Below are 15,205 nucleotides of genomic sequence, written 5' to 3' on the forward strand. Positions count from 1 at the left end.
CTCTCTCTCTCTATTTTCATTTTTTCCACTTGTCTCTCGACGTGTGCATACATCGAACGTATATTATACTTCTTTCTACTCGCTGACTCTGTACGTTTTCACTTTGATAGCCGCTGTTAATAGTTAATTACCACTGTTAATGCTGCTACATTGCTGTTGCTTCTCTCTGTCACCGTATAGATCTTTGTTTCCTTCCTTCATTTGCATGCTATAGTTTTTTGATTTTTATTGATGCACGAGAGTAACGTTACTTGATTTTCTGGTTGCGTTGCGGTTCACTTTTCAAAATTTATCTCGCGATAAATTCGACTTGGAAGAAAAGAACATTGACAGAAAATAATTCTTTATAATACCGATTAACTTTATTCTTGTTCAAGGAAGCAGTTTGTAGTCACACGACACGTCACGTCGACGTATTTGATCAACAGAAATCCCTCTTAAAATATTACGTAACATGGTGTATTTCTCTAAACCTTTTTATCTTAGCGAGCTTTCCCTCTTATGGTCCTAAGAGAGTACTTCTTAGAGTTTTCCAATGTAAAAGATCGATGTTACACAATACTATAATAAACCCGATTATTAGAGCGCCCTATAGCGTTATAACAATTTCTTGATTCTTTTGTCAAATCTGCATGAATATAGCTATATCTTCTAAATTTGTTTAATCATTAAAATTAAAGAAATTGCAGCATTTTTTGATACATTTATGTGTTTTCTGTCTGTGCCCCCGTGTTACGATTTGCTACAAATTCGACGAGTTCCTCTAATCCATCGATTAACAGACTGGTATCGGACGTGCACGGCATATTTTCTTCGCCACAATCAATCTTCACGTTCATTAATACATCCCTATGTTACAGGATATCATACAGGAGCGCCTAATGGTTTTACAGTTGAGTCTTTCGAACCTAAAGGGAACTTACTTGCCACGAGATAGCATAGACTCTATGCTGTCTGCAATCACGGTGAGATTATGCACAAAAAGCAATCTTATAATATTTTTCGATATCTTCCTTTTCTGAAAATTATTTTATCATATATTTATTTCAAATTTTCACAGATGTATATTCGGATATTTCGCTTATTCTGTGACTTGAACTATCGAAATGATTTTCAGAATCTACTAACGGAGCTCCAAGGATACGATCAGGAAGTGGGTCATTTAGAAGAAGAATTGCGTAAAATTCCAGCCGATTTGGAAGCACAAAAGCTTCTGTCGAGTCTAGAAGAAGTTCAGTCTCGCATCGCCACTCTTTTATCGCAAGCGGAACAAGGACGCGCTACTTTGGAAAGAGCGCGTGGCCAACAAGAACAACGCGGCCACGATATCCACGAATACAAGAAATTCTTGGATGAAACGGATAGCTGGCTGAAGAATATCGTGGCCGGTATAAAGCAGCAACAACCGCCTACCACGAACAAGGTGCGTTTATATGAAATAAAATTTATTTTCAGTTTTCGTGGCTGATGGTACGATGACACTTCGAATTGTACACAGAGAATCGAAGAATATTCGGCACGTGTTTGCGAGCGTTTACAACAATTCTATTGATTCTCACTGAACGCAAATATCGTTCTAATATTTCTCGATCCTCTGTTCTTTTCCAAAAATCATGCAAATCGAAATCGCTTGCATCTCATAAACTCAGAATTTTCATATCACGATTCTGCATTCTTATTCCTATTGCTAAGAAAAATTGGCAAATATCGGACACGATAGTTGATCGCGATTTTTACAACACACGGACCTGGTCGACGATCTCGTAATCCCCCGTTTTAGAATGGCGGCGTGCACGATTTATTTTTAAACGAAACCACGATATGCGGAATCACGCATATAAAACGTCTGTCTGTGTGTCTCTGTGCCGGGACAGGCTTTACAGGACGAGCTGAGCAGTCACGCGCAGCGGGTGTCGGAGCTTGAATCGTTGCCAGAAATCAGCACGCTGGCAAAGGTCCTGAAGAATGCGCTGTTGGAAGTGATGTCGCGACTGCAGCAAAGGCAGCAGGTATCCAACGTTTTCCAATGCACGGGAGCTTTCGCAAACTTCGCTGGTCTTCGCGCAACAGTCTCGTGAAATACACGATGATACAGAAACAGAGAGTTCTAGGAGTATGAAAGAAACTTCAAACGAAAAGAGAAACGAAACTAGAGTTGAATAGAATTATTTAACGAATATTCATTACATATTACGTAATACTTGTTTACATTTATACGAATAGACGTAACGTCATGATTGACTTTTCAATTTAACATATTTCATGCAACACGATTATTGAAGTAGAGAATCGAGAAATATGAAATGAGAAATTAAAGAACGAAGAGGAATATTTAGCAAATATTTATTATATATATATTTATACGTACGACTTATTTTTATTTATTATATTTATACGGGCATATAAATGTAGCACCATCGATTAATTTAAAATTTAAAGACAGGTAAACTTTGGTCAAATTTCTAATCGATTTCTAGTCAAGTTCTAGTCTATTTTGGGATTGGGAGTAAAATAAAAGGAATTATTCGGTCTCTTGTCGATGCAAGAGATCTACTACAAGAATAATAAGGATGTGTACAGAGTATGTATTATATATTGAGAAATGGTATACATATACATATAATACTGCCTGTATCTTATACTTTAGTAAATACATAATGGTAATAGGGTGATAGATATAGCGAAGCATGTAACATTCTTTTTGTTTCCTTTCTGCTTCTTAACGTAGTAATTCATGTTTGTCGTATCACGTATCATTTTGCACGATATTTATTAATGGGTAAATTATGACAGGATAAGGTTCTAGTACACTTGTCGTTTCATCTACTTTTATTTATCTTTATGTCATTGCGTTTATTTCTCATCTGAGCTTCTCATCATACGCAACGAATATGGCGAGTTAAATATCATAGGCGTGTTAATCGACATAACAACTTGAATCACTAAAAATATATAGAGTTTTTTATAATTTATGAAAAATGACTATGATTATCAGCCCGCCATTACACCGTCATCTTACGCTCATCGCACTGTCATCGTTCATTCTTCTCACAACTTCACGGTGTATTTATTTATATATGAAACTAGCACTTTTTATGTTTCTTTTAGCTTAAGGTAATGAATGTAATTGTATAGGTGCAGCATTTGTTTATGGAATGTTAATACAGTTACTCTGTAATTTTTTTCATGCTGTAATTAAAGTATTCTCATTAATTCCCATCTCCCCCCTTTTTTATTTATCCCTGGATATCACCAAGAAATTCTACGAGTTCTATGTACATATAGACACTTATGTATTTGTGTATATGTAAAATAACCTCTTTCGTTCGCAATATTGCTATTAGAAAAGTATTCAAAATAGCGTCTCGTGGAAATTTTAATTGTTTTGCTATTCAGCATCGCTATTTTATTTTCTTATCTTTTATTTTTTTTTTTTTTTTTTTTTGTAAATTTCGATCCGCTTTTGATAGATAAATTTCCGGTTCCTTTTTTCTTTATATCACATATACGTAGACCACTTGGCGCGCCTAAAATAAACGCATTAAAATAAAGTCGGACGTGAGCTAAAAATACGACAGTGTTACGCGGAGTGTTCTTGTCTGCAGATATTCTCGTTCTTACTCCTCGATGATCATGTTTTCTAAATAATTCTTTCGTCTTCGTTTTCACCGATATTATGCAGGTGCAGCAATACTGAAATCGAAATAATCGAAGACCCAATCATCGGATAATCAATGTGGTCTTCCGCGTAAAAAGCCAGTGATTAACGTAGTGCCATCATTAACACAGACGCGTTAAATTTTGCTACCACGACCCAGTGGAATCCACTGTTACTTACGCCATTGCTTTCAGTCCTGTTGTGCAATAGGCTTTTTGGACAATGCGACGTAATAAAATCTGCCATTATATCTGGTTGAAACTTGAAATCTAAATGTCAAAATATGGAGTAGCAAAGTAGCAAAATTTAATAGCTTTATTGTTAGAGCTTCAGTCACATCATCCATAAAAATAAACTACATACATACAATGATCAACGTATATTTAACACTTAATTGCTAGAGTGCGATTAAAAATATAATACTGCTAGATAATACAACTAGAAATATGTTAATTTTTTACTGTGGCTCCTAATAAAACATTTAAATGTGAAATTGTACGTTACACTACATAATTAAACATTTTTCAAATATCTAGCGGAATAATGTTTATAATATAGTTAAGGGTTGAAAGACAGTTCTATCATTATACGAGAAAAAGTAAATAAAATTTACGATGACAGATTATTTAGAAAAACATTGCAGCAGTCGAAGAACCAGCATCCAGGATGATCAGACAGGTATCTTGAACCAGAATCGTTTCTTAAATTTTCCAGGAGGTTTGCGATGAAGAGGCGCAAGCGGACGAAACGTCAGACCGAGATGATGCCACCCTCGATCAGGCACCCTCCATTCATTCGTCCCTCGAAACTAGTATGCCGTCTTTAGCCGATGTTTCTCTGCAAACAGGACAAAGTCTGTTAGCGAACATCGTCGAGAAACCACAACAACTGACCAAACAAACGTCAACAAATAAAATGCCAGTTTCAACAGAATGTCACTCTTTGACCACGCAAACCATGGACATAGCACACCCAAACATCGAAAACGTTCAAACCCAAGAAACGATAAAGATTCTAAAAACCACGGAAGGAGATCACGATGTGATCGAGATAGCCACGAAGAACGTACCTTCCTCTTCCGCTCAGGAAACCGATCAGGAACATGCTGAAGCGACAGCAGAGGACATCGTCGTTGATATGAAATATCAAGATCCCACGAACGCTGACAATACCACCAGCGAGTTAAATATCGTTCACGCTGCTCCACAATCATTCGAAACTGTCCTGGTCGAGCCAGATGACGTGACCACCGAAGTGGTAGTAGACGAAGATGGTTCGAAGAGGATAATAGTAAGAAAATTGAGACGAACCACGATGACTAGTAGACAAACCACTCAACAACACTTGTCATCCACGTCCACGGCGATTGGAGACGCGCCATCCGTGGTGCAAGCTTTCTCAGAGGCCACCATGAAGGATCAACAGGTCACGGTGACTACTACGAAGCCAGATGGTACGATAGAAACCACGACGAAACAGATCCATGGCGGAAAAGTAACTACTGGCACTCCTTACAAAGATGTAAAGGTGGAGGAATACGAATTGGCGCCGCAGTATACGCACATGGTGACCCAAGGTCACGTTCAGGACATCAGTCCACAACCTTTCGAGGAGGGACTGCTGATGGAAAGTGGAGAATATCGGGCGCAAACGTCGAGCGTGCACGCTGTGGTACAGCAAGTTACTAGAAGAGTGATTCGAAAGACTAGGAGGATTATTAGGAAAGTTACGATTGTGGACGGTAAAGAGACCACTACCGAGGAGATCATAGAAGAGCCCGAAGAAGTGGAGATCGATGAGAAGAATATTCCGCATATTAGCATCAACGTTATTAAACAAGAGGAACAGAGACAGTTTCGAAGCGATGGAGCTACAGGTGAAGAGAAGACACCAGAACGCGTTTTGGTCGAAGAAGTCACTGACAAAGAAGAGAAAGATTTGAAGGTAGAAAAGATCGTAACCGATGACACACCCATGCAAGGACCGTTCTTTGGAGCATTCGCCAAAGACATGCACCCCAGCACGGTATATATAGAACCAGAACCATTGGAAGAAAAGCCATTAATTGATATCAAAAAAGATGTTCCAGTGACCGAGAAGAAGGAAGAAAAAGTTGTAGACGTAGCTATTCCAACAGAGAAGACTTTGGAGAGTCAAATGGAACCTTCGATAGCGGATATTCGAAAGGAACAATCTCCACGAACTCCTGAAGAATCTTTATCGCAAATTCACCTTGATGACAAGAGCTCAAAATTGGAATTCGTTGAAAAGAAACCTGAACTAGTGGACAAGTACGAGCAGGAGCACTTCCTGGTCGAGGTAAAAGACAAAAAGTTGCTTCCGTTAGCCAGCCAGGCGTTCATCGATGCTGAAGTATCTGCTGCATTGCAGAGTCCAATCGGAGAGATCAAGATACACGAGACACAGGTACAGCAAGAGTTAGCGAAGTCTTCGATCGAGTCGATCGTATCGGACGACATCACTAAGGCGACCTGTAAGTCTGTCGATGCACCAGTAAGCAGAGAAACACCCGGTATCGAGCTAGAAGGTCGCACGGTAGATGTAGAAAAGCACGATGACACTATAGGCACCGTAGATGTACTAGAGGAAAAGCCATCGATCGAAACGGCGACAACAGGAGCACCAGAATCGTCGGTAGAATTTGCATCAACGGAACTACAAAAGATAGTTGACGTTTCAGAAGTGCAACCTACACAGATCGAAGGGGCAGTTTCGACGATTCCATCGACGGAGTGCGAGAGGCACGACGAACCGGAAATTTTACCTATACACGTGAAACAGCAGATAGTGAAGAACTCGTTCATTCCGGAGATCGATTACTCGGTCGACGACTACATGGACGAAGCACTGAAACCGGAATACAAACCGATCTTCCATAAAGTGGAGATATCTCTGGCTGTGAAGAAGGACGGTGAAGAGATGCAGCCTACGGTGGAGGTGAAGAGTCAGGCTGAACCGGAAGCAGCTCCTCATCGTATAGTGAAAGAAGACGTCAACATCAGTTTACCTGCAGACAAGGAGAGCAAATTAATTATTCACGACAAGATCGTACAAACTTCTCCACCGGTTGCTGAGCCTACGATTGTCAGCTTGGACAAGTATGTCGGTCTCTCAGAAAGAACAATGATTACCTCGGATAAGTTTACTATTACATCGGAGAAAGAGGAAACTGACAAGTCTGTTATCTGTTCGGAAAAGGAAGGAACTTCTGACAATGTGATTACGTCGGAGAAAGAAGACGAGTACCAGACTGAACTTGCGATAGAACCTGAAGAAGAGAAATTTGTACCGTTGGTTGAGAAGATCGAAGAAGAGGTTAAGTCACCTATGTCGTCCATGGAGACGAAATCAAGCGCTTCTTTGGTATCCAATATTGCAGAGTCTATAGAGATCGACGTCGCGTTATCTGATTCTTCGAAACATATCAGCGAAGCGCCACAGCCTGATATCACGAAGATGTTGGAATCCAGGGAGCTAGAGACGTTGCCGAAAGACGAAACATCGGAAGGAGAAGACGGTTATGAGGCGGACAGAACGATGATATCGGCGACAACGCCGGATGACGAGAGTGTGATGAGGATGAAAAAGAAGAAGAAGAGGAAGCAGAGAATACGAAGCGTCAAGGACGAAGAGCAAACGGAATTCCCAAAGACTAGCTCTGACGATGAAGAATTCACGGATGATCTGGCGCCGATGGAGAGCGAATATGCGAAAGCCACGAAGAAGAAAAAGAAGAAAAAGAAGCGTGCAGACGTTGACGTAGGTAAAGACAAAGCTCCAGCCGTCACATCGAACGAGGCAGACACACAGACTGTTCCACAAGCGTCCAACGTTTCTGTTGCTACGTCGCCAAAGCAAAAAGAGATATCAGAAATTTATATTCAAACCTCGCCGCATTTATTAGAGGAGACCAAGACACCAGAAATCGTAAAAGTTCACGAAGAAGCGCAAACTTCTTCAATTTCGCTCGAAGATTCGGAAACGATTGAAACACCGAAAATGGCGGAAATTCACGCAGAGATGCAAACGTCTCCGTTGTCTGTTTTGGACTTTGGCATGCAAACTACACCAGAAAAAGAACCTAAAAAATCGATTACTCAACACTCTGAAATGCAAACGTCTCCGTTACCCGCTTCAGATTTTGGCGCTCAGGCTGTTACCGAAGAGCCACCTCAGATAGAAGAAACGAGCACTCAAACGATAGAATCTCCTGAGAGGAGAATGGAAGAGTATGCTGTTCAAACTAGTCCGATCGAAGATACTACAGAAGCCACCGTTCCAATAGAAACTGTAGAAATTCAGGTTCAAACGGTAGCAACGGATGTAGTTTCTATCGAGGCACAAACGTCGCCAACTGCGCCATCAATGGAGATGGAGACACAAACAGCAGAGAAAATAGTTGTCGCTGTCGAACAGCAGACCACCCCGCCACCAATTGAAGAGAAAATTTTAGCTGGAATAGCTACTCAAACTGTGACTCCTGAAGCACCTAAGACCATAGAAACAGAAGCGCAAACTAGCAAGCCAACCAGTCCAGAAATAGTTACGTTGGACTTCAATATCCAAGCGGATTTGATAGAACATCCTTCTGTCGAGATAATGGAAACGCAAACGACCCCAGGAGAGAGTCCCCGGCAGGCAGACACTCAAGAAACCGAATCACAGACTATGTTGGCCGAGCCAACTCAAGAAATCATGATACAGACCAGTCCAGTTACATTTTCCCCTGAAAAAGTCGAGGTTTGCGAACTGTCTTCTCAGACCAGTTTAGAAGAGAAGAAAGAATCGATGGATGAACAGTCTCAGACTGTCACACCGGAGAAGATAAAGACATTGGACACCTCAGTACAAATAAAGACGTGCGAATTGTTGGCACAAGTTGAGGAAAGTGTACAAATCATTCCCGAAACTCGCGAAGATGGCGCGCAAACGAGCGTCGAAGAAGAGAAACCGTTGTTGGTGACGGCTTCACAGCAAACAAACGATGTATTACTAGTACCTCGAGAAGAAAAGGAAGTGATTAAAGATGAAGAAGGCAATGTGATAGAGGCCACGATAGACGTGGTAGATGCAGAGGTAAAGATGCCTCTAAAACTTACAGAAATTCCAGTAGCACCTGATGTACAAGTACAAGAATATAAAGAATACCTGGATACGAAGATCGAGGAAGTAACAGAACCAGAACCTGTTATGAAAGAAACTGTTCAAGAGGAATTCAAGGACGAACAGAATCTCTCTGAGAAGATAGAGAAATCAGAAATTGAGGAATCGGTAGCACGTTCGAAGGAAGACACCGAAACTACGGATGCTGAAATTAAAATCCGTTTGCAGGCAACCATAGAATTCCCAACTAGCGACACTACTACCGATACTGCGAGTAAATTCACTGATAGTTCGCAAGATACGACTATTACAGAGGATTTAAGCTCTACAGGAAAGATAGACGACAGCGTTGGAAGGAGGCAGAAACGGAAGAGGAGACACAAGACCAACGAAACGCCCGCAACGACTGAAAAGGATCTGGAATCCATATTTGGACAACCTGTAGAATCGCGAGATGTGTCTCTAAGATTGTCTTATTCCGATGTTACCAAGAAAAACGTGGGTAAAGAAAAGTCTGCCTCTGGCGAACCTGGTTTCTTCGAAAGAGGCTTTGACGACGATGATAATAAAATTGTCCCGGACGAAAAGGTAGACGAAGAAATTATACAAAGCGCATCATTGACAATGATGGAACCGATAGCAATTAAAGACGCGCCAGATGTGTGGACGTTAGTCAAAGACGAAGCAGAAGGTCAACAGGCGTCGATTGTTCCACACATGCCTTCACCTGAACCAATGGACACGACCGAAGAACCATTTTCTCCTGTAGAATCAATAGAAATTTTACAGGAAGATGACCGGCCACGAATCAAAACTTACGCGGATATCATCAGTGAATCTTCGAAAAAACCAGGAAGGGATCAACCTTCGTGGGAATTGTCTCATCACGCGATACCACAGAAGGGCGCGAGTTCGAAAGCTTTCTTGTTAGCTGAAACAACAGAATATGAACCTCAACATCAGATCACGCAGAGCAGTCAAACGACCAAAGCGATCGCTGATCGAATGCAGAGCCTTCGAAACGCTAAACAACCGAGTCATCTAGGAAACATTCTTCATATAGCTCATCTGGATAAAGTGGCAAATGAGAAACTAGCTGAGGAACGAGCTGCAGACGTGAGGAAGGAACTATCTCACTTGAGGGACGCTGCTCAAGAAAAAGACGCGATCGCCGTCGAAGAAACTCTGGTTGTCATCGTAGATACGATTTCCACTTGGTTGGAGACCATCGAATACAGAATTTTCTTGAGCAAAGAGTGTCCTACTGGTCCCTCTCACGATGATAAAACTTACGTTGAACTGAAGGACGAAGTGGAAAATGTGGAAGAGAATATTCAAGAGCTCAATGATATTTGGAAATTAGTGGAGACCAGTTATCCAGGGGAAGATAGGAAAAACTTGCAGGAATGTTTGAACGCTCTCATGACTCAGGTTAAGATGATCGAAGACACGACCGACGATGGAGAGAAACAACTTACGAGTGAGCTCGCTAGGTGGGATGAATTTGTGAATGGAGTGAACAATATGTACAGGTGAGATATTTATTCCAAGTCAATAGTACTCTTTATCCTTTCTAATTTTTATCCAAAGTTTAAAGTTCTTCTATTTTCTTTCTCTTTTATTTTAATAGATTAATCGAAGAACAACGAAAACTGCTGAACGAAATCATTGAGCTCGAAGCATCCACAAAATGGAAGCTACAAGAGCTGGACAAACTGGAAAATATGAACCGGTGTCACATGTGGAAGACCGCAACATTGCTTACCACTTCACACGAATTACTACGCGACTATCCTGGAAAACATATTCCAGAAGAGACCTACGCGGCTCACGAGATGACGAAAATAATCGAGCATGGAATATGCATCGAACGTGAACGTCTCCTCCAATTATTAGCCTTAGCCGAAGAGTACGAGCAGACTCTTCGAGAATTCGCTCAGATCACCGAAATCGCGGAGAATCTATTAGAGAGTCCTATCTCGGTGATGAGTTTAGAACATTTACAAGAGGAGATGCAGAAGCACAGGAAGTTCTTCGTGAATCTAAACCATTGTCGAGCAATTCTGGAGTCGCTGGAAGGAAATTTGGACCCAGAAACCAGAACTAAATATTCAGATCTTCACGAAGAATTGCATAGCAGAGCTATATCGTTGCTGGATCAGGCCGCATCTAGAGCTCAGCAAATGGCTCTGGCTGCGTCTAGGTGGATTCTTCTGGAACAAGGGGTGAAAGAGGAGAGAGGATGGCTCCAAGTTGCTCATCAACGAGTTCCTGATCTCCAGACTGTGACGTCGTCTGATTATGACCAGTACATCTCCTTATATCAGGTAAATTAATATTTTCTTCTTAAAGAATCACAGATATAAATAATATCACGTATTTTGGTTTAGTCTTGTATGAATTAATTCGAGCTGCTTTTTATATAATGGTATCGGATATTGGATATTTAGCGTGTATTGATTTTCACCGAGGGAAGAGGATACAGCGGGTACACACGTACTTGATATTTTTCTAGTCTCTGGCAATGGACGTTGCGACACACCACGCTCGGCTTATTCAGCTTCTGAACGTGGCACGCAATCTCCAAGAATTGGTGAACATCGAGGATCCCGAAGATCGTTATGGCGAAGCCTTAGACGTTATCGTGAAGCTTCAGGATAACGTAGAGTCGTCGTTGAGGAAATTGTTGGCGTTTAGAGAGAGTTGGTGCAATCAGGAAGCACTAATGAACCGTTTGGAGAACTGGATGACGTCGGTGGAGAAGGAATTGGTCAGTATCCGCGATCCTTCAGGAGGCCATATACGCCAATTCTGGGTAAGTAATGAAAAATCGTTCGAACGATTAATATATTTGAAGAATTAAGTTAAAAAAATTGTTACAAATTCCTACAACCGAAGTTGAAACGTCGAAATTCTTTACACGTCGAATATTTCCGTCTTATTAGGAATTGAAAGCGCAATATGAGGTGCACAACAACATTCGAGAAGAAGCTAACAATAGCTTCGAGCAAGCCCTGAGAATAATTCCCTTATCGGACGAGATGTTACAAAGGCAGTTCCATCGTGAGGTTCAAGATCGCTGGAGCGACGTCTCGCAGAAAATAAACGACATTCAAGAGCAAGTGACTCGAAACATTTCCTCCGAGGACATTTCGTCCAACGAGAAGCTAAAACTCCTTGAGCGAGAACTAAACGAATTACGAATAACCGTCGATGGTTTTCACGGTGTTCTAAAGACAGAAGAAGAACTAGATCTATACATCGAACGTTTGACAGTCTTATTCGATAGGATCTGCTTGATCCAAGACGAGCTAGGTCGCCTAGGCTTGCTTCCCGTGGCAGAGAGCGAGAAGGTCGGTGTTCTACTATCTTCGGCTCGCAGAATAGAGAGCCAAATTAGCGAAGAGTTAGACGCAGCACAGTTGCTGAGGGAAAGGCTTCAGGCGATCCAGCGTGGCCTTAGCCGCGTTAGAAAAGCCCATCAACGACAATCGTCTATATTGGATCAATGCGAGGGAAGCGAACAACAGGGAAGCGAAGTAGTCGCTGCTGCTGTGGATCGATGTCAAACTGTCGCCGACGAACTGGCGATTTTATGGCAGGATATCATGGGCCTTAGACAATTATTACACACTCTACCCACAGTAATGAGAGTCTCGGTATCGCCAGTAAGCGTCGAACGAGACATTTCCAACCTTCAAGACACTCATACAGACTTAGAAGCCAGATGTTCGCGATTGTTAACGTTGTTGAAGAACAGGCTCGCTTTATGGAGAAGATTTGAGAAACAGTTGGAGATGGTACAGCAATCGGTTCAAGAGGCTGACTACATGATGGAATTGTTAACCGTGCAAGGATCTGTCGATTATGAAAGACTACTGAAAGCTACCGAAAGGCTAGAGGTAAGTTTGAACTTCTATGTCGATCGTGCAAAGGTAATCGTACGTTGTGTAAGTACGTTGTTCTTGGTTGGCTACTTACGTCACGCGAGCTAATTGTCGTTAATCAAGGAAGAATCCTAATCGAAACCGTGAGTCGATTCACGGCCCCCGATGTAACGTTTCGAGGCATCCAAGATTTACAATAACACGCCCCCGGTGCTCGTATGCTCGAACATTCCTTGAAAGTCTCTCGCGCCTCGGAATGCGTTAAAACTTGCAGAAGTTTGAATAACTAACCGAATGGTATCGACCGGCCTGCTTTTGCGCGCCCTCGACACCTCCAATCGTTCGCAATTGAAGAAACTAGTATGTAACTCCTTCGTACAGAAAGCATTTCTATGAATATTCCAAAATAAGTTTCGCATAAAAGCTGGAAACCTAATATTAGAAACTTTGTTCATCGGAAAATATATACCTATGTAATCGACTTTTCGCCGATTACTATATGATATTTCCGAAAATAAGAAAAGAAGAAAATAAAAGATATTCTGGAAGGCATAATAAATTACGAACATTTCAGGTATGGAAGATTTCAAAGCTAAAGTTAAAGTTACTTAAAATATATTTGCTACATACATAGTCAATCTTTGAATATTCAAATATTTAATCGACTTTCATTCAAATATTTCAAACGTAAAACTTTTAAAAGTAAAGCGAGAATTCGCAAAAATTAAAATCCACTTACCCAACGCAGATTATCGATCGATCGACGCTCTCGCTGTACATCGAACTTCGAATATTCCATTTTTCAAATCTTTCAAATTAATACAGACTGAAAATTAAAAACACGCGTTCCTAGAAATTAAAATGAAGTGACGTACGGAAGCATTTCGATCGATGCTCTCACCGGAAGACGCACTTTCCTCTGCGATAACCTTCGCCACGTGCGAGGAAAGCGGCGCGATTCACAGAGCGCGCAGGCGCCTAACAAGTCTGGGATCGGTGTTATCGGAGGTCGTGTATCAGTGACACGAGTTCCGTGGTCGCGGTCGTGTCGAGCGCGCGTATTTAAACGTTCTCGTTCCTTCGTACAGTGACTGGCGACATAAGTGACACGCGAGTGCGTTTCTTCTTTCGTATTAAACAATCTTCCTCACTATGGAGGTCCTCAAACATTTCGATTTCGTTAACAAAATGAAACGTAAGAAATATTAAAAATGCGGCAACGCGAATCATGTGAGAAATTGGTGAAACGATCGACGCAAATGATCGTAAGAAACCGTCGAGCATACTTGTGCCCTGGACACGTCGAGTTGATTGAACGGAAGTAAGCATTGAATATTTATAAAAATGCAAAGTATCCGAACAATTGAAACTCGAGGACGTATCGAATTCTTCTTCAACTTCGTTTCACTATTACGTTAGAATATGCAATGTAGAGTTTGACTATCGTTTTAGAACATACGGATACTTTTTATTTATATGTTGTTAGTTCTTTATTATTTATTTATTTTTTTTTTTTTGTTTCGTATTTGATATTTTTGGAGATAAGGGATAAACGTAACGGTGGAACGATAGCAGCGAACTCGTAATGTTTTGTCACTTCGTGGTGTCCCGTGTGTCGTAATCCTCTGTACAAACAAACCGAACCAGGTCGAAGAATGTGTATACAAATATGCAAAAAACGGAGATGACTCGTTATAGAAGGAACATAATCAACAGCTGTGCTCGAAAGTCGTTTTTAGTTTCGTCGAAACAAACAGTGTAATGCTTATGTTCCGTGTCTGAATAATTAGAAAAAATTAGTCGCGGATAGAAGTCCGTTGACGATTAAATGGTAATCGGCAACAGGTCGGGCCAAATGAATTGTCCTTGACGAACAACAGATATCGAGACATCGCGAGTAAAATCCCTCATTTACATTTTTCATGTGCGACGGTGACGCGACCTGAAATTCTTCGATTCCACGTGACATTATTTGAATTACAAAGAATAAAAGAAAATCAATTCAAGGAATAAAGAAGGACAAACGAAAAGAGAGAAATGTTTACAAAATTCAATTAAAATCTTTTTTATTATTTTTCTTACGCTAGAATTGTGAATTACGATAGTCTAATTGGAAATTTTATTGAAAAATAATGAAAAGGGGAAAAGTATTTAATAGAAAAGCTCAATGATTCTTCACTGCTCCTTCTTTATACTCGAACATTATAATCGATCGAGCTTAAAATATTTATTCGCAATGTAAATTATAACTTCCACTTATCGAATATTCAAATATCAAAGAAGAAAGTGCAGTAATACTCCAAAACAACGTAAGAATAAAATTCTCCCGTGGCAATGCTATAAGTAATGAAAATGATGTGAATCATAATAAGCGCGATGCACGTCGAAGTAAAAATGAAGGAAACGAGCATGCAGCAGACGCTCGCTCATCCACATTGATATAATTATATACGAGGGATGACACAAACGAGCACGGTGGCCAGGATGTATGACGCAGTGATACGGTATGTAAACTATGCCATGTGGAAAAGCACGG

At 40.9% G+C, this 15,205-nt stretch overlaps 1 protein-coding gene across 11 annotated transcripts in view; it reads left to right on the top strand.

Annotated features, from left to right (window-relative positions):
* LOC117237654 (nesprin-1) overlaps positions 1-15,205 on the top strand; it is a 112,207-nt gene that overhangs the window by 79,235 nt on the left and 17,767 nt on the right. For 9 of the 11 annotated variants that reach the window (XM_033501907.1, XM_033501828.1, XM_033501836.1 and 6 more), the window contains 7 exons: positions 861-965; positions 1,118-1,423; positions 1,875-2,009; positions 4,373-10,314; positions 10,413-11,109; positions 11,298-11,597; positions 11,728-12,684. In XM_033501907.1, coding sequence (XP_033357798.1) covers positions 861-965; positions 1,118-1,423; positions 1,875-2,009; positions 4,373-10,314; positions 10,413-11,109; positions 11,298-11,597; positions 11,728-12,684 — 8,442 coding nt within the window. The remainder of the gene's footprint in view (positions 1-860; positions 966-1,117; positions 1,424-1,874; positions 2,010-4,372; positions 10,315-10,412; positions 11,110-11,297; positions 11,598-11,727; positions 12,685-15,205) is intronic. The other 2 variants (XM_033501897.1, XM_033501925.1) reach the window with 1 other exon arrangement.

This window comes from Bombus vosnesenskii, unplaced genomic scaffold (assembly GCF_011952255.1).
Source record: "Bombus vosnesenskii isolate JDL3184/JDL3185 unplaced genomic scaffold, Bvos_JDL3184-5_v1.1 scf7180000013264, whole genome shotgun sequence".
Taxonomy (NCBI): Eukaryota; Metazoa; Arthropoda; class Insecta; order Hymenoptera; family Apidae; genus Bombus; species Bombus vosnesenskii.